Here is a 20,072-nt window from a genome sequence, read left to right as displayed (position 1 = left end):
AGCATAGCTAAATTTTCTACTAATTGCACATAAATGAAAGATGACAAAAAAAATAACCTTTGTTTCTAACACACATTACATATGTACCATTTACTTCACATCACAAATTTAGAATTTTTTAAATCATCTACACTTCATTTCTTGCCTTTTTTCTGACACATTCTCCTATCCCAGTTTTCAAATAGTACTGCATTATTCATTCTAAAGCATTTTTTTTTTCCTCTTCTCCATCTTGGGAACTACTACTTATCTTTCAAAACCCAGTTCAAATATAAATCAGTGCCTCTCTAAGCCCTTTAAATGAATTAGCTCTATTATAGACCCTTATCCTAGTCTGTGAACTGCAAGGGCAGGAACCTGCCCCTAGTTTATCCTCACATATTAGCTATCACCCTGCCTGACACATTGCAGATAACCAATGTATATGTGTTGCATTATCTGTTCTCTTGCTTCTCCACCAGGAATAGTATTTTATGGAATCTCTGCATAGTAGAATACAAACCTCAGAAAATAAGTCAGGGTTATTTCTATGAGGGTTGCAATTGGGAGAGTGAATAGCTTTGCTTTTTCTGATTACCTTTTCTGGTTTGTGCAGAAATATCCTTGTAGCAAACCGTGCAGTCATCTCTTAGCCCACAGAGGAGACAGGGCCCAGAGCTACTACTCCGGCAGTAAGGGGACAAGATGACATTCCATAACAGACAGCACACTCCTAGACACCTAAATTCTGGAGGATTGGATATAGAACGGCAAAGCAGTCTTAGTCTGCAGCACTGGGATTCTGAGAACCTAAAGCTCTGATTTCCCGGCTCAGAAACTCATTTGCAATTACTGACCACAAAGAGAGCTCTCCTGAAAATTTCATTTGCTAGAGATGATCTAACTGGGGATTGAAAGAGTACTCCTGAGTCTGTATAAATGAGCAGAAGTGTACTTGTCACTTGAAATGCTTTGTTTTGTTCCCTTGACTAGAAGAAAGCAAACCTACAAAACTAAGCTTGCCCAAATTCCACTTTCACAGAACTTTTAACTGAATCAGAATGATTAGAGAAAAAGGAACATCATGGACAGAGTAATGTTGGATAGGATACCAACCACAGGACAGGCTACCTGCACTGTGGCCCCTGGTCTCCAGGTGAGAGGGGTGGAGTGCCTCTTGGTGTTGTATTTACCTCCTGTTTTGTCCTTTCTTTTTGATTCGAATGCAATTTAACAATATCCTAAGGAGTCCATAAAAGGCGTCAACAGAATAACCTCCAATCAAGGCCAGTTATCCTGGCTGCCACCCTAAATTGAATTAACTCAGCCACTCACTATTCTGAAAATGGCCCTGCTCATGGCTCAGTCATTCAGACCTTTAGGTTGCATGCAACACCAAGCACAAACTACTAGATCCACCTGAGAACTCAGGTGTCCTATCTGCCTATCTGCTCTTCCTAACACACCACTCTCAGCAGGAACAAGTAGAATCAAAAGCGTTCCCACTTAATACCATGTCAAGCATATGCCGCTGATCTAGTTTCTAAAAACAAAAACAAAAATCCAAAGTATATGGTCGACCCAAATTTCCAGGTAAATTAAACAGAATATTTTAAATTGGGAGCTATTTGGAATAGGTGGAATGGAACTGTATTATTTTCTATGAGGTTTTCAAGACCTTGGGTTCTTTGCTATTTTCTTTTCTCTCTCTTTAATGGATTTAAAGGCCATTTATAGGTTAACAATTTCTTTTTTTTTAGATCTATAGATCAAAACTCTTTTCTGAGTTTCAGCCTTATATACATTTCATTTTGGCCCTCACATATTTAAGAACAGTCAATTGGGATTCTCAGTTTTACCCCTCCCACTCCAAGCATTCTTCCTGATCCTGTGTTGCTATCACCCACACTGCTCCATAAGCTCAATGCTTATCACATGAAAGATACTAAAAAAAAAAAAAAACTTGTTGAATGGCTAATCAAATACAATTCTTATGAGGGAGAAATTGCAAACCAAACAAAGAAAAATAAAATGAGGGTTGATGTTGGTTCTCAAAGATAGTAGACTTAAGAACTCCCAGGAAATATGTGAAGTTGGTAAAGGTTGCTTGGGAAATCTTGTGTAAATGGACAAATTACCCATGCCAGAAATTTAACATTGGTGCAGGGGTTATACTAGAACAGAAGAACGCATCAATATAATCTCCTGGGCATGACAATAATCCCTGAGCACGTCACATGTGTGCCACAGACCCTGAGTCTCTGCCTTTAGTTCTGGCTGACCCCTACTTGTGTCACACACGCAACATCCAATAAAAACACACTTTGGGTGTGTAAGCCAGGTTATGCTGCTTTGATTCTGCTTTTGATTACTACTCCTTGGGCTTACCTATTGGGTTTTCTTTGTTTTGCTTTCATTTTCTCTCTTTGCTTGCAATTTTAGTGTGCCTTGAGTTCAGGATAATTTTAGCTGCTTCTTTCGTTTTGGCCCTTAGTGTTTATTTCAGCCAAGGCTGGCACTTGCTGATTTGGCTCCACCCATTCTTGGATGCCAGATCAAAATCCTTTGGAGCCAACCTTTGTATCAGCTCACTTGGATGGTGGACCTCAGGAGAGGGAGAACTGGACAGAACCAAGGAGAGCCAGGCAGGGCAATGTGCCAATGAGGTAATTGGCCTGTGGTGGTTTCACCACCCCCCACTTTTTGCACAATCCTCGCTTCTTAGAAACCATGACCTAAACCCTACCACCCCCGAGACATCAATTCTGTATTTCATTCTCAAGAAGACTTGCTCTCAATAATTTCCAAAGTGCATCCTAACGTGTAGGCTGATAAAAGCTAATGGCACAATTTTCATCTTTGGAAGAAACACTAGAAGAAATTTTCTGGGCTACAGTGTGTGATGGTTCATTTTATGCGTCAACTTGACTGGGCCATGGGGTGCCCATATATTTGGTTAAACATTATTCTGGGTGTGTCTGTGAGGGTGTCTCTGGATGAGATGAACATTTGAATTGGTAAACTGAGTAAAGCAGATTGATGTCCCCAATGTGGACAGGCCTCAACTAATCCATTGAAGGCCTGAATAGAACAAAAAGGCTGAGTATGAGAGAAACCTCTCTCTCTCTCTGCCTATCTTTGAGCTGGAACATCAGTCTTCTCCTGCTTTCAGTCTCAGGCTGGACTTACACCCAATTGGCTCTCCTGGGTATCTGGTTTGCCAGTTGCACTTCTCAGCCTTCATAACAATGTGAGCTAATTTTTTATTGTCTGTCTATTTATCTGTTATATTGGTTCTGTTTCTCTGGAGAATCCAGAGTAATGGAGGGACTTGCTGGATAAAAGAAAATCATATTTGCATATACTATAAATTCAAGGTATATTTATGGACCTGGGAAGGCCTACCAGATTTATAAGCCCTCCCCAATGTGCCCAGCCACAACGTCTCTGGTGAACATTGTACCCAAGCTCAATGCCACAGGGTGGGACCTGCTGCAGAACCTCTTGGAGTGTAACCCCATCCAGCACGTATCAGAAGAAAAGGCCCAGCAGCACCCCTACTTCTCCAATTTCTCCCCATCTAGGCTTCAGGACCCCATCCACCAGGCTGAGTCCTGGCTTATTTAAGCCCTCTCCCTGGAGGAGTGGAAAAACAGGGCATGCGTGATGTGCTGAGCTCCAGCTGTGCTGGGCCCAGCCAGGGTGGAGCTGCCCTGGCCCATGTTCTTTTCTCTCTGGGAAGACTAGTATATTCACTTAAACTAACAATAATTCCAAATAATTCTGAATTGTAAGTATTATTAGAAGCTCACTATTGAATGTTGAACCTGAAATATTAAGAAAGTAAAAAAAGAAAAAAAAAATGGCAGGACAGCTGTCAGCTAACAACTAGGAAGGCATATTCCAAACAGAACATAAACAACTTCTGCAGAACATAAATGATAATCAGACAAGGCCACTCTATGACTGTGATGGAACAAGATAGAAATAAGGCCACTCTGATATCACGTCTGAAACTAGACAGAAACAAGAGTACTCTGCAACCTCAAAAACAACTCAACATCTCCCTTGTCCAGTTCACCTAAGCGCCTACTGTTTCTCTGCAAGTGACACCTCTTGCCTAGCTTTTATCCTCCCATCTCCTAGATAAAAATCTCCAATACATATAATCATCAAACTGTTACCACTTCCTAAGAGAACCCAACACAAAACTGGCCCTTACTTCCCTAAACTTCCCTAGAATCACCCAACTCAGCCCAAACTCTATAATAAATCCCATCCAAAGTCCTCCATCCTGAAGGAGTTTTGCCGGCAGGAGCTTGTCTTTCATGCGGTAAGTTTAATAAACCTAACTATGCTGACGACGGATGAGCTCCTGATGGTCTCTTGCTGGTGAACGTTGACATTACCTTGCACAAGGAAGTGGCTGATTACTCAAGGTCACATTTCACAGAAAGAGCGAGAGATTATGGAAATTAACTAACACTGCAATTACTCAGAGACTCTCAGTTAAACCAAAGTGATCCACTAAAATGCATTTAAAAAAAATAATAAAACATACCACCAGATAAAGAAGTAAAGAAGGAAGGAAGGATGAAAAGTCCGACCAAGAGAGGGATCTTGTGCAAGTATTAAAGTATTCGCTGGTCCTTGTTTGATAAGCAATCTGAGCCTCAGATTAAATGAGATCATTCACATAGGTGCTGAGCACAATGTCTGGCATAAACTCAGAAGACATACCCTAACATCATCATCATCATCATCACTATCATTGTTATATTATTGATTATCAGCCCTTGCTCATCCCTGTAACAAGCTGCATGTTCACTTGTGTACAGACACAAACATACAAACAAGAAACGTTTGCCTAATTGAGCCAACTAAGTCTGTTCATTCATCACACAAGCAAAGAGGAACATTAGAACTCACATTGAGCTGAAGTTCATCTGTCCACTGTCCAATCAGACGGTAACCAGGGTTGGTGGTGTTTGTCATCTGGTACTGAAAGATGTCATAACGCCCAGGTGCATCCCCATTCTTGTTAAACATTACCGGGGTGCCAGCACTACCTGAGGAAAACAAGAAAATGAAAGATTTTAGAGTTAAAAAGATTCCTTCTATCTCTTGTGCCATGAATGGTGGTCTGGAAACCTGTTGATGAGCAAGGTTTGATTAGTAGATAACCCCATTGTTTAATAGGTTCCTCCCAAATGGTCCCTGAAACTCATGGGCAAGTCATCATAGGGCCTACAGATGCTAATTATAGAAGGTAGAAGACAACGCTGCCTCCTCCTTTGAGCAGTTCAATTGTTTAATATTTCTTAATATTTTACTCTACTGTTTCCCTCTTGTGAGGAATAAAAATTAAATGCATTATTTTCCAGACATAACTTTATGTTTTATTATTATTATTATTTTAGTTTCTAACTAACACTAAATTTTGGTCAGTATAGAACCATTTCAAAAATAATAAATAAACAAATAAGTTTTAAAAGGGGAATGTAAGAGAATTAAAAAAACAAACAAGCAAACAAGCACAAAAGTTCACTTAAATATGTACTAGGATATTGATTCCATTTAGAAATATTTTTTGCTGATGAATTCTAATTTACTTTACATGATAACCAGTCTAAAATGCTTAGCAGTGTGCCTGGTAAATGTTTAATAAATGCTGGTCTCTTTCTCAATCTCCCATTCAGTTCTTATTTAAAATATCCATCTTAAGATGAAACCAATTTTTTGGTACAATTAGACATTGAAGTCAATTTTAAAAGACAAATGCATTTATTGGGAATATATATATTCTCTTTTTCCCATCTATTTTATATATATATATAAATAAATTGAAAGTTGGATATGAGTTAAAAGTTCCCTAATATTAACCATATGGAACAATTGGCAAACCATAAGCAGAGAATGGAAGACGTGAGCTTTGGTTACTTTCAGCAACAGTTACAATTACCAAAAGTTTGGTAACTGAGTGCTATTTTTCTCATGATGGCTTGAAAACAAGAAAAATACCACTGGTCTCAGGGTATGTGACCGGTATCTGCTCCACCTATAGGTTAATATCGGGTCAATATTCTTAGCAGAAAACAATGCTCAATTTCCTGTCACTTACAAGGAAGTTGACAGATCATTTACAGGCTGAAACAGAATCACTGAGTACAGAAGTTTGCTATTTTGGGGGGGAGGGGCAGAGTAAGTCCTAGGTAATGAGCATGAAGCACTCTTGAGAATTCTAAGTAAAAATTTAAGAAACTAATTGTGGCAGAGCTCTGCATCTGGTTAGCAAAGTCATTAGCTTCTGCTGAATTTGGGCCAATATGATATTTGCAATAATGACATGGATGAAAGAAAAAGTATGGCATGCTAACTGGACAGGAGAGAGTATGCTTAAAACAGTAAAAAAAAAAGATGCCTACACTTAAGGAAGCAGGCATGATGCTGGGAGTGGCCCCACACCAATGACCACTCAACACAAGAATGAAGCTAGAAAAAGAGTCCAGAAAGAGAGACAATATTTTGGGTCACAGGAAGCATACAGAGTTACAATCCTGTGCTGAAATTTACCTCTAGTGGAAGAGGAGGGTCCAACATTATAGACAGAATATAGGGCAGCTAAAGAACTCCACACCGTCCTACAACTGTCGGGCACAGGATTTTATCGGGTACAGGATTTTACGATACTTCTGGTATTAAAAATGAACAAAATTAGAGTTTATGGTAGGCTGAAGAATGGCTCCCCAAATATGCCCATGTCCTAATCTCCAGAACCTGTGAATGTTACCATACATGGCAAAAGAGATTTTGCGGATGTGATTAAAGATCATGAGATGGGGAAGATTATCCTGGAGAATCTGGGTGGGCCCAGTATAATCATAATGCTCCTTATAAGTGAGAGGCGGCAGGAGTCAAAGGAGGAAGGAGGAGATGCGATGATGAAAACAAGAGCTTGGACTGATGTGAGGAACAGGTCACCAGCCAAGGAGTGCAGCCAGCCTTCAGAAGCCAGACAAGGCAAGAAAACGTATTCTCCCCAGAGCCTCCAGAAGTAAGCCCTGCCTTCACCTCAACTAGATCTCAATATGACCTGTGTCAGACTTCCAAACTACAGAACTATAAAATAATAAATTTGTGTGGTTTAAGCCACTAAATATAGGTAATTTTTTATGGTAGCAATAGGAAACTAATACAGAACTGGAGAACACAGAACATCAAACCTCCTAATTTTACAGGTAAGTTTACATAGGTTCAGAGAAGAGAAGTCACTGGCCCAGGGCCACTCAGCTAATTAAACTAGAATAGTGCTTAGTAACTCACTTTGGAATCTCCTAGGACGGGTTTAAATTGCAGGTTTACCACTTACTATATGTGTGACTTTTTGAAATTATTTGATCTCCTTCTACTTATGATTGTCACTAATAATACCTTTCTCATAGACTTAGAGTGAGGATTAAACGTAATAATGTATGTAAAGCACTTAGTTCCTTGCCTTTTACATAATAAATGTTCAATAGTTGGTAATGACTTTTTATAATTTCTATTTTCATCATTGTTTTATTTGCTGATATCTCAGAACCAGAATGCATGCCTTCAGATATACAGTCTTTTCCCACGCACCAAAGTTGTCTCTCCTAACTGGTATCTAATTTAAATTTCTCCATCAGTGTAAAGATTTTTTATTTTCTAAACAGCAGCACTAGCCCACTCTACTCCATTTTTCACAATGGACTGGAAACTGATCTCTGAGCAGTGTTGCTTTGGTCCCACCAACTTGAGTCAGTGGCTGAATCTGTGTGTGGCCAAGGGCACCATTTCAATTTGTTTCTCCTATGCTTTACGTAGACGCTATCTCCACAACCCACAAAGGCACCCACTCTGTCACAATAGGGATCTCTTAAGCCTTTTCTGTATAGGAATCAACACAAGGCTTCCCACACAGGGAGAGAAAGAGAACCAACATCAATAACAACAACAGGTTTTTAATATTGGCTTTATGCTCTCAGCGAGCCTTCCAAGTATACAAGGAAAAGAAATGAAATCTAGATTTTACATGTTATTAGCAAGAAAATAAGAATCCTATCATTTTTCAGGAAGACATTAATATTCAGATACTCACCTTTCTTTTCTTTCATATTGGATACTAGGATTCATGTTGTGCTTTGCTGTAATTCTATAGCTTCTAGTTATTAAATAATATGATTTGAGTTTTTCATAGTCTTTGAGAGGAATGATATTGGAGGCCTGGGGCTCCAAACATCTCAAGCTAACCAGCTAAATATTCATCAGAATGGGACACACCGCCTAATCTTTCTCCCTTTTTACAATCTTTGTTAGGAGAAACGATTCTTGTTGTGCCCTTTCCTTTCTCACTAAAGTTTATGCTTTAAAAAAAATTAAGGCAGAAGAGCTGAATACTTTATCTAAGTGATGACTTGTAATAGCATATTGTGTAGCTTTGATCTTTTTTATGGATTCTATAATGCAACTGGCTTATTATTTCCAGTTTTTTTCTACACTCCTTTTTAACAGATCTCCTTAACTTCTTGAAAGAGAAAAAGAGGGACTGTGTTCAATGAACTCTATATTAAAAAAAAAAAAAATCAAAGAAGTGCAGAGAAGAAAAAGAAGTTATCAAAGGAGAAGTAATCACCAGCAGAATTGTCCACAAGGTTTCAGGGCCAGGATGCAAGTGCAGTAATGTAAAAGGAAACAGAGAAAGGTGAGACACTGAGAGGAGAGGATGGATGACAGAATGTACTCAAGTCTGAAATCCCTGCCGGGTGCAAGTATCCCAATGAAATTCCTCTCTTCCTGGACAGAGAAGGATTGGGGATCTAGATTGTGCAGATAATAAAATCATCCTCTGTATCAAAGTATTTACAAGTTTTCTCTCCTGTTTTGCCACCCCATGCAGAGATTCCAGAAATGCTGCATTGATTTGTGTTCCAATTATCTATTGCTGCTCACCCTAAAACTTAATGCTCAAAATAATGACAGCCTGTATTGAGTTTTGAGCAGGACTCGGTGAGAACAGCACTACTCTGGTCCACTCATGTCAGCCAGGGGAGCTTGCAGCTCACTTGTCTGACAACTGATGCTGACTATCAGCTGGGACCTCAGCTGGCGCTGGGGATGGAATATCCACACGTGGCCCACCCGTTTGGCTTCCTCCCAACATGGTAGCTGTGTTCATAATACAAATGTCCCAAGAGAATCAGGCAGAAGCCCTATTACCTTTTATGTCTTAAAAGTCACATAGTGTCACTTCCACATTAGTCACAGGCTCACTCAGATTTAAGGAGAGGGAACAGATCTCACCTCTTCATAAAGGAAAGCTAACTTCATGTTTCACGGAAAGCACATGTGATGTACCATCTTTACAAAACAAACCCCAACCCAATTTGTTTTCTGGAAACTAATAAATCTAGGCACAGACAAACTTCAGAGTAAATACTTCATTATATAGCAATTCTCTAAGATTTTGTATCCAGGACAACCAATTTGTTAAATTTACATCTATAAGTATTGACGCCTGCTTGGGTGGGCCAACACAGAGATAACTAAAACAAATTTAGACTCAGGTCATTGCATTCATTTGGGATGCAGGATAAAATAACCAGAAGTAATGAAGACAAATCAGCCATTTTTTATCTTGGTGCTAAAGAGGAGGTTAAGTACTTGACCAAGCTGTAGCAATAGTTTTAGGGCATTCTATTATAATTTCCTAAATTGATGCTTTGGGAAATGTGAAGCTCAGAGTTACTAAATTATACTCTACTGGTCTAGAATAAAACTCTCAGGGGTACAGAAAAGTTTGTATTAAAGTAACAGAAGAGCACAATTAAGCTTATTGAGACAAAGAAAAATCAAAATTCTCCTACATGCAAAAGAAAGGCTAAATTTTTCACAACGGACTAGAAAGAAACTTGGCTTCTAGATCTGTCTTCATCACTTGCTAGCTGTGAAGTCTCAAACAAATATTTTCTCCTCTGTAGGATTTGATTTCTTTACAGAAAAATCAGGAAATTGAGTGAGTAAAAAATGTCGAGTTTCTTTTCACTCTAACAGTTGCTCACTTAAAGTGACATGGAATCCACTAATTAAATCTAGTATAGGGTCTCTGCTTTACAAAACTGTTGAGCCCCGCCATCAACCAATGTCACAGTGTCCCAGGAGCCAGAAGTCTCCTTAAGGTAGAAGTCTCCATATGGCAGAAAAAATGTCCTCAGAGAAAAGAAGATTATATTGACCAGAGAGCATCAATGCAATGACGACAAAGAGAAACAATTGGCCCTGCTTGTGACCTTCCATAGGGCATCCATTCTAAGATGGAACAGTAGAATGATGCAGTAGGTCCTTCCTCTTGGACCCTTAAAGAATAATAGTCAAGGGAGCATCCATGGAGTTAGGTACCCTAGGTGCCAAGTGTACCATCGTGACTACCTAGCTGTGTGGCTTTGAACATCATGATTCTTAATCTCTCTGTGAATCAGTTTCCTTATCTGTTAAAAAAAAAAGGGACAATAATAGTATCTAAACTATTTAGTGTTTTAAATATTGTGTAAGTCAACCCTCATAAAGTACTTAGCATAGTTTCTGGCACACAGGAATCATTTGATAAACATAAGCCCTGTCTCCAGTCAGAAGCTCAGCAACTCTGGCTCATTGTTGGACAAGACCATCTTGAAAAAATGAATCTACAAACATTACCTGGAAGAAGATTCAGGGCAGAATCATCAAGAATATTCTCAAAATGTATTTTTTTGTCACTAGTGTAACAATGGTCATGCACATCCATGGACCAGAATACAAGGCCTAAAAACTGACGCCAGCATTTACAATTTAGTGTTGGATAAATAATGAAATCTATATGTTTGGTTCTGGGAAAATTAGTTATACTTTTTAGGAGAGTCTGTAAGATCAGAAAGAAACTATATAAAAAGATAATTTGTAGTTCAACTATTTTCTGTTTTATATACAGTCATTTTTGCCTCCATCTTAACTAAGAAACTGTAGGTTCCAAAATTGGATGTGGTTCTTCTTCATCCAGATACTAGGCAACTCCTGAATGATGGATACAATATTGTATATTTAAATGGGTTATTATTTACGAGGAGAGAAGCAAGAAGATTTTTTTAACCATAATATAATTATCTAAACCAGGAAATTAAAATTGATATAATACTATTTAATACTAATCTGAAAATTTTATTAAAATTTCTCCATTGTCCCATTAAGGTCCTTTTTCTGCCATAGGATCAATCAATGTTCTCCCATTGCATTTAATAGCAATGTCTCCTTAGTTTCTTCCAGTCTGGAACAATTCCACTATCTGTCTTTCTCGTGACTTGGACACTTTTGCAGATCACTAGCAAGTTATTTTGTAAAATGTCCTTCAATTTGGATTTGTCTGATGTTTGCTTATGATTAGATTGAGATTATATATTTTTGGCAATAAGACTTCAGAAGTGATGTTGTAACCTTCCCAGGGTATCTTATCAAGAGACGCATGATGTCGATTAGTCTCATTACTGGTGATGTTAACCTTGATCACTCAGTTAAGGTGCTGTCTTCCAGGTTTTTACACTTCAAAGCTACTCTTTTCCCCTTTGTAATTAATATGTTTCTTGAGAGAAGACACTTGGAGACTATGCAAATATCTTGTTTCTCATCATACTTTAGCCCAATAATTTTAGCATCCATTGATGATTCTTGCCTAAAACAATTACTACTGACATCTTTGCAAAATGGTGATTTTATATTTCCACCTTTCCATCATTCTATTATGCTGTCCCTTCTCCTGCATTTATGTATTCAATTCAATTATTTATTTATATCAGTATGGACTTATTGACACTTATTTTATTTTATGAGTTTAATCCATTGTTGTCCCAGAATTGGCCAGTGGGATCTCCTTCAAGTTGGTTCCTGGGCCCTCTCAACATGACCCCATCAGTTTTTGAGCACTTTCTTACTTTCTGGCACAACATGATGCTTCAAGCTCATCTTGTGCTTTCCCTGCCTGGCCCTTGAATCAATAGTTTCTCTAGGGAGCCCTAGTTCAATGCGATTTATAAATAAGATGTGGATACTAGGTATAGTCATTTCTACCAGAGTGTCATTGCTCCTAGGCCCTCTCAGTGGACAGAACTAGGCAGTATAGGTATATACATATACTACATACACATATTTATTTCTATATCTACCATCTCCATGTATATTAAGAGCCATGAGTTTATGTTGATAACTTCTATTCTAATACAACAACAAGGTTCATTCTAGCTTTCTACCATTCTTATTAGTAATTTCTCTGACAGTGAGAAACCTGGCTCTCATCTACAATATGTTTGATTATTCTCTCAGTCCTCTTACGTACATAAATTATTTTCATAATTGTAAAACAACCCACAAATTTACTAGCTACTGTGCAATATCTGTGTATAGTTATTTTTGTCTTTAGTCTTATAGTATATAATCAAATACAGTCTTCTAAAATTACTTGTACTCATTTTTCATTCCTCAACCCCTTCAGTGTGGTTATGTTATTCATTTGTAGTATAGTTAGGTTTATTTATTATTGTCCGCATGAATTTTTGTATTACACTCATGTGATGGTTAATTTGATGTGCCATCTTGACTGAGGATGCCCAGATAGCTAGTAAAACATTATTTCTGGGTATGTGTGTGAGGGTGTTCCTGGAAGAGATTAGCATTTCAATTGGTGAACTGAATAGAGCAGATAGTCTGTCCCCAGTGTGGATGAACATCATTCAGTCTCTTGAGGGCCTGATTAGAAACAAAAACGGGAGAAAGGGTGAATTCATTTTGCTTGAGCTGAGACATCCATCTCCTCCAGCCCTCAGACATTGGAGCTCCTGGTTGTCAAGATTTCGGACTCAGATCAGGACTTAGACCAGGAGCCTTCTGATTCTTAGGCCTTGGTTGCTCAGACTGAATTATAACGACTTTCCTGGTTCTCCAGCTTGCAGACGGAAGACCATGGGACTTCCCTACCTTCATAATCGTGTGAGCCAATTCCTATAATAAATCTCTTCTTTATATCTTTATATACCCTATTGGTTCTGTCTCTCCAGTGAACCCTAATACAACCCATATTCAGGTTTATTTTAATTATTTAGTTTTTGGTATGTGAAGCATTAAACTGTTATAAGAGTCACGACTATACAAAAGTTATTATCAGACAAGTGGTAATTCTACCTCACGCCTTCTACCCTACTTACTCATTTTCCCACCCATCTCTGCCCACCACTTTTAGGTAACTAATTTCTAACAGAGTTTTATACTTTGAGAAATGTTTGCAATCTGAAATGAGGGTGGTATAGCAAATTATAATCATTACTTCAATTAACTTGGGTACCTAAAGCAACTGTCTCTTCCCTTTCCCCTTACCTCCTCGCATTACTACTTATATTCACTGAGGAAGAATTTGGCTTTGTGCAAATACCGCCCTATTTTAAGAAAAGGAAGACAAACCATAACCACCAAATATTTATTTTTTCATTCATTCACTCACTCACTAGTCATTCATGTATGGATTCGGTCATTTAAAATTATATAATCAACCAGGTTTTGACACATACTCAAGAGTAAATGATAATCCAACTACATAACTTATGAAACACAGAATGCCAACACTTAGGATCCCAAAAAGCATGGGTGTTTGGAGACTCACCATTGAAATTAACGTTGCGGATATACTTCAACAACTTCTTGCCCCCAGCTTGCTCCATCTCTGGACAGACACCCCGGTAGTCAGCACAGAGATCCTTGTTCATATGATGAAGGGCATGAGCCATAGCATACACTGCGTCAATCACAAACTGAACTTTACCCTCCTGTTCATAGTTGGAATCTTTTCCAATTCTCTCCTGTCCTGCACATTAAAACAAGAAACACACACACACAAAGATTGGTGTTGAGTAGAATGTCTAAATTTGCATTTACTTTCAACTATACTTAAAGAAACAAGGCTTTGAGGAGTTCAATAGTGCAAGCCACATACCCACATTTGGCTACTATGTTAGGTTGTTTTGATGGTTTTTGGTATTTGACTCTGGAGCACATTACACTAAACTTTTGGATATATTAGACAAACTTTAGAAGCAGCAATCCAAAGAATCACAATGACGGCTTCTGTAATAAGCCAACATACTATTCAAAATATAGTGGTCCCAGAGAATCAAGGGATTGCTTGGATTAGAAACTGGGCTGCCATATTCAAATCTTTAAAACTCATTTACTCTAGAAAGATGATGAGCCAAAAGGAAAATGGTACAAAGCAAACTAAATTCCACACCAGAACTCATTACTACTTCTATATACCTACTGCACCTCCTGCATTGTCTGTCTCAATTGCTGGTATTACTGGCAACTTAGATCCTCAGGCCAGATGTCATTTTTTATTCTTTCCTTTCTCTCACTCCCCACTCTCACATACATATATCTAATGAATAGCCAAGTTATATCAATTCTACCTCTGAAACATTGAATGTTTCGGCCACACTCCCCATGCCCTATGTATACCCTTCTCATCTTCCATCCAGATGCAATGCTTGAAGTCTCCCTTCATCTATTCATTCCTCCATATTCATCTTTCCAAACTACAGAGTAATCACCTCACCCTCATGCTCAGAATTCTTCTGAGCCTCCATTGTCTACAAAATAAAATCCAAACCCTTTCCCATGACAACTGAGAATGTTCATCATTTTGCCCTCATCATTCTAATAACAATAAGAACCTGACATTGATTAAGTGCCCTCCATTGTATTGAAAGCTTTTCATACATTATTTTTATTTCATCCTCACTTTGTGAGCTAAATATTATTTATCCTCATTATACAGATGGGAAAGCTGAGTCTTATAGAGATTAAATCACCTTCCCAAGATCATTTGTAGGTAGAGCAATGATGACAGCTCAGACTTGTCAGATCCTAAAGCCCACATTCCTCTCACTACAGTGACCCTACCTCACCTCTTCCCTACAATTTTTGTGTTCCAGACAGGTATGGCTATGTTTTCCTGACAACACCATCAATTCTAATGTTAAGCTATCTTTGCTCATGCTCTTTACTTTGCCAAAAATGTCTTTCCTCCTCACTTTCTCCCATGACAACTTAATTCTCTCTCCATGGCACAATCCAATGGTTGCCTACCTTTAGGCCCTCAATCACAAAGATTTTTATAAAAATTTCAAATCTTTATCATAAAATTAATAGCACTATATTTTAATGTTCTATTAGTCTGTTTCCCAGACTTTTTTCTTTTCTTTTTTTATTCCTTATATCCCTAACACTAAACACAGCATTTAGTGTCTAATAGATTCTAAACAATACTTATAATAAATTATGCATTCATTAAGTACATAATACCAGTGGGGCTCTTTAGACCTCTTGTTCCTCTATGACAAATAGTTATCCACAGATTGTATTTCACTTTCACTTATTTTCTATGGCACATTTGTGTAATGAAGAAACAATAGGAATTCTACAACCCCAATCCCTTCCTCTGCAAAACAAAGGGTTCCTGACAACCCTTGTTAAATATTTTTAGATTTCTTTAGATCTAAAATCTTTAGATTTCTTTACTGAGAGACTTTTTCAGAGCATTTCATATTATAACATAAAATATAATCTCCAAGAAGGAAATTCAGAACATCCTAAGTTCACTTGAATTTGTATCTTTCCTTTTCAGAGCACACATTAATATCTCATATGGCAGATACTTGTGTTTTATATTTATCTCATTTAAATACAATCAACCTTATGCTCACTACTTGTCATTGTATCAAGGCCTTTTCAGTGTGTATAGAACAGGATTTTTCTTTTTTTTTTTAAAAAAGATAAAATTCATCATGAATTTACATTGCTACTTCCAATTCAAATTCAGGAGTATAGGATTTTTGCTTAACTTCCACACTCTTACATCTCTACCTCCTTTCATGAGGAAAATCCTGGTCCTTTTTTTTTTTTTTTAGATTTTATTTATTTATTTCCCCCCAAAGCCCCAGTAGATAGTTGTATGTCATAGCTGCACATCCTTCTAGCTGCTGTATGTGGGACGCGGCCTCAGCATGGCCGGAGAAGTGGTGCGTCAGTGCGCACCCGGGATCCGAACCCGGGCCGCCAGCAGCAGAGCACGCGCACTTAACCTCTAAGCCACGGGGCCGGCCCAAAATCCTGGTTCTTAATGATACCTTTATGATTATTCATTTGCTTTATTCCATAACATGCAAATAACATTCTTGGAATAGCAATCATGTCTCACATTCTAAAAAGTGTAGTGTAATGAACAGCCTTGTCCATATATGTGTTTTTCAATTATTGTCTGAATATTTTGGTGATAGATTCAGAGAAGTGAGACTGCTTTGTTAAAGGGTAAATTCATATGTATTTTGCTATATGTTGTGCATTCCCCTCTAGTGAGGTTGCACTCTTTTGCTCTCTCACCAACAAAGGATGAGAGTGTTCATTTCCCCATAACTTCACCAATCGAGTATGTTGTCAAACTTGGCTTTTTGTCAATCAGGTACGTGAGAAATGCCACCAGTATATTTTTATTTGCATTTTTCTTATTATAGGGGAGGTTTAACATCTTTGCATATGGTTAAAAGCCATTGTATTGCTTTTGTTACAAACTGTTTATAATCTAGTCAATTTTTCTAAAAAGTTGCTGCTCATTTCCTTCTCTACTTTTAAAAGCTTTTTATTAATTAAATATATTAACTCTTTCAGATTAAGTTGCCAATATTTTTCCCAGTTTGTAATTTTTCTTTTACTTTCTTTGGGTATTTATTTTCCAAATAAAATTATATTTGATTTTAAAAAATTGTTTATTCAACAAAATTTGTCAATTTTTTTTTCTCTTATTGCTTCTGGATTTTCAGTTATGGCTAGAAAGAATATCTCCACTCCCAGGGTACAGAAGATTCCAATTACGTTTTCTTCTAGTACTTGTATAATTTTATTTTTTAAAGTTAGATGTTTGATCTACTTGGAATATATTCTGATGTGCAGTGTGAGGAATGAATCAAAAAAATTTTTTTCTGTATAGCTATCTAGTTATCATTATACACAACAGTTCATCTTCTCTCACTGATTTGAAGTGCTGCCTTTATTATATACTAAATTTCCATATGTAATTAGGTCTATTTTTGGATTCTTAAAATCTGTTTTATTGTTTGGTTGGTCTATTCAGGCACCAACACTAAAGTTTCAATTATAAAGGCTCTATAACATATTTTGATAACTGGTGTAATAACCTGTAGAATTAGCCCCTCTCCCACCATCTTATTCATTTTTTTCGAATTCTCCTGGTTATTTTTGTTTATTAACCACTTATCTAGCTTGAGAAAAGAAAAAAAGCCAACTTGATGGTACATTTATTAGGATTATGTTGTGCTTATAAATAAACTAGAACAGAAATCTTTACAAAGTTGAGTCTTCCTATCTGTGCCTTCCCATTTGCTCAAGTCTACTCTGCTTCCTTCAATAGTGTTTTAAAGTTCTTTTCACATAGGTTGAGTGTTTCTTGGAAAGTTAGACGAGCTATTTTATTTATTTTTGCTATTATAAATGCAGTTATCTTTGCTATGTATTTCTCGCTGGTTTTTAGTTGAGTACATAAAAGCTATTCTTTGTTTTGTTATGGTTGTTTTATTATTTTTTAACTTTCTATCATGAAAAATTTTAAACATAGTGTGAAGTTGAAAGAACTTTACAGTGAACCTATCAACTAGATTCTTATGTTAACATTTTACTATAGTTATTTTATAAGGCAATTCATTTTCTAATATTAATTTTATAACCTATTACTTTACAAGTTTCCCTTATTTTTTACAGTACTTAAAAAGGCAATCTTGAGGGCATTATGACCATTATAAAATATGTACTATGAAATTGGTTCAGACTAATAATTCAGCAGAGCAGTTTCTAAACTGCATTCATAAAGACATTCATCCTAGGAAGAATGCCTTGAAAAATAACTAATATTTTAAATAATGAAATATTTCATTATTTGTGGAACATCACAAGCTTTATGCTTCTCTTGGAGAGTACCAGGTATGTTAGCACATTAAAGGCTCTGAGATACGCTAGCATATTAAATATTGCTAAGGGACAAATTTGCCTTTGAGACTACCAGGACTTGAAACACGTAGCCTTACATCAAGAAAATCAGGAGTGGCAAGTTCATTAAAAAAATAGTCTAACTTTGTTTTCCCCTAGTGTGGCAGACACAACTGATTGCCAACTTCAGAGTCTCTGGTCACTCATCTACTACCCACCCCTCTCCTCTAAGTGAAATCTGGTTCTCTTCAGATATTGGTGGCCATCGGTGAAAGTGAGAGGTTCCGAACATCGCTTGAGGCTCACTGAGTCCATCCTGACTTGTCCAAGCCAATTCAATTTCCTCTGCAAGGGCTGATTTAGGAACAGGCATGGGACACAATAATAGCCAATGAGATATAAGAAAAGAGTTTGCTGGGGAACTCCTGAGAAAGTTTATTTGCTCTCAAAAAGAGATGTATGTATTCATTTGTATCAAAAGCACCCCCCCACACACACACCCTGCAATTACTGTAGTCATTTTGTGGTCCTGAGGAAATTACACAGCATACAAATGACAGCAGAATGAAAATGTAGTAGCGATGTGAAAATACAATTGAGTTGTGAGTTAGCCAAGCCTGGAATCACCCTACATTGGCTTTTTTTCCCATGTGACATATTAAGTGGTTTATCCAGTTAATTAAAACTTGATACTCAATATTTTCCAGGTTTATTTGAACACTACACTTCTTATTCATGTACCAGTTTACAACATGCTAAGGGACTGGCATTAAGCATGCTCTTTCTCCAAAAAATGTGAAATGCAGTTTTAAGAAATATTTTTAACAACATAGATTGAAGTAAAACAAAATCCTTTTTCAATTAATCTCAGTTAACAGCACGTTCTTTCAATCGTTCTCATTAATCATATGTTGTTATATTCTTTTCTTGGATGAAGTTCATCCTTTTCATTATGTTTCCCAGGAAAAGGTCTGATGTTTAGATGAAATGAGGAAAACTCCTAAGCATTAACTTCACTTCTCCAGCATTCAAAGAAGCTTACCTTTTAAAGTTTCCTGATTTTCTGCTCCATTGTTGTTTGTATCCAGAGTCCAGTATTTATCTTCAAAATGCACAGTCTTTTAACTTTCTGTTGAATACACTGCCAGCTGCCCTATACCAGAATAATCCACAGACTCTTTCACTATCAGAATTTCTAGCGTTCATTCTGCTGGGGAGGTCTTCTCTTTGAAAGACCTGCTTAACTTGCCCATCTTAACATACTGCTTTCTCAGAATATATGCCTTAGTTAATATGCATAATCAAACTATTGGGGGAAAAAGGCATGGAAAATGCAAAACAATGGGGGAAACTAAAAGAAAGAGATGAGGTGGGGAGTAGGCGGGAAACAAATCAAAGAGGTTTGCTAGTGCTGACCAAAAAACACACCAGAGAGCTTCAGCACATTTGAACAACTGGCTCAATGCTTACTATATGTTTCTAAGGAAGTAAAAAATGGTAATTTTATTTCGATTTCAAACATTAATTGAAGTTATTTACTTTGGGAAGACCTCTCTGAAGTTATTCATGCTTGTGCTGACCGTGATTTTAAACCTTGCATTACACAAATTTATGTTATTGATAAGCCTCAAATTGAAATATTTCTTGAAGCTGACATCCTGAGTAGTCCTGTATATAATTAACTAAAATAGTAATGCTGGGATCTATTGCAAATGATAAACATCCTAATAAACAGGAAAAGAATATCTCACAGGAACTTTGAAAATAGAGTTGGGGCATATCTTGGTTGTGACGAAACTGCTAGATTCTGAGTAACGAGGATACAAGGACAGTAGGGCGGATATCCTGGAGTGCTAGAAAATGTTACAGGGTCCTGAAAAATGCGACGGTTACCCGGCAAGCCTCATTAAGATGCTACTGCAGTTCCTTCCATAATTTAAAAATAAATAAATAACTTGGGTAACTGGATAACTTTTGTTTTCCTTCATGGGTATACCTTTCTC

General features: G+C 37.3%; 1 protein-coding gene across 5 annotated transcripts in view; it reads right to left on the bottom strand.

Moving 5' to 3' along the window:
• Positions 1-20,072, bottom strand: part of GRM7 (glutamate metabotropic receptor 7) — a 442,597-nt gene that overhangs the window by 225,453 nt on the left and 197,072 nt on the right. For all 5 annotated transcript variants that reach the window (XM_087431382.1, XM_087431381.1, XM_087431383.1 and 2 more), the window contains exons 6-7: positions 13,679-13,879; positions 4,909-5,048 (exon numbers count right to left, since the gene is read on the bottom strand). In XM_087431382.1, coding sequence (XP_087287508.1) covers positions 4,909-5,048; positions 13,679-13,879 — 341 coding nt within the window. The remainder of the gene's footprint in view (positions 1-4,908; positions 5,049-13,678; positions 13,880-20,072) is intronic.

The sequence above is a fragment of the Ceratotherium simum genome, chromosome 5 (genome assembly GCF_057802395.1).
Source record: "Ceratotherium simum simum isolate JZ-2026a chromosome 5, ASM5780239v1, whole genome shotgun sequence".
In the NCBI taxonomy this organism is placed as follows: Eukaryota; Metazoa; Chordata; class Mammalia; order Perissodactyla; family Rhinocerotidae; genus Ceratotherium; species Ceratotherium simum.
The sequence above is the reverse complement of the archived record's forward strand: the minus strand, read 5'-3'. Positions and strand labels throughout refer to the sequence as shown.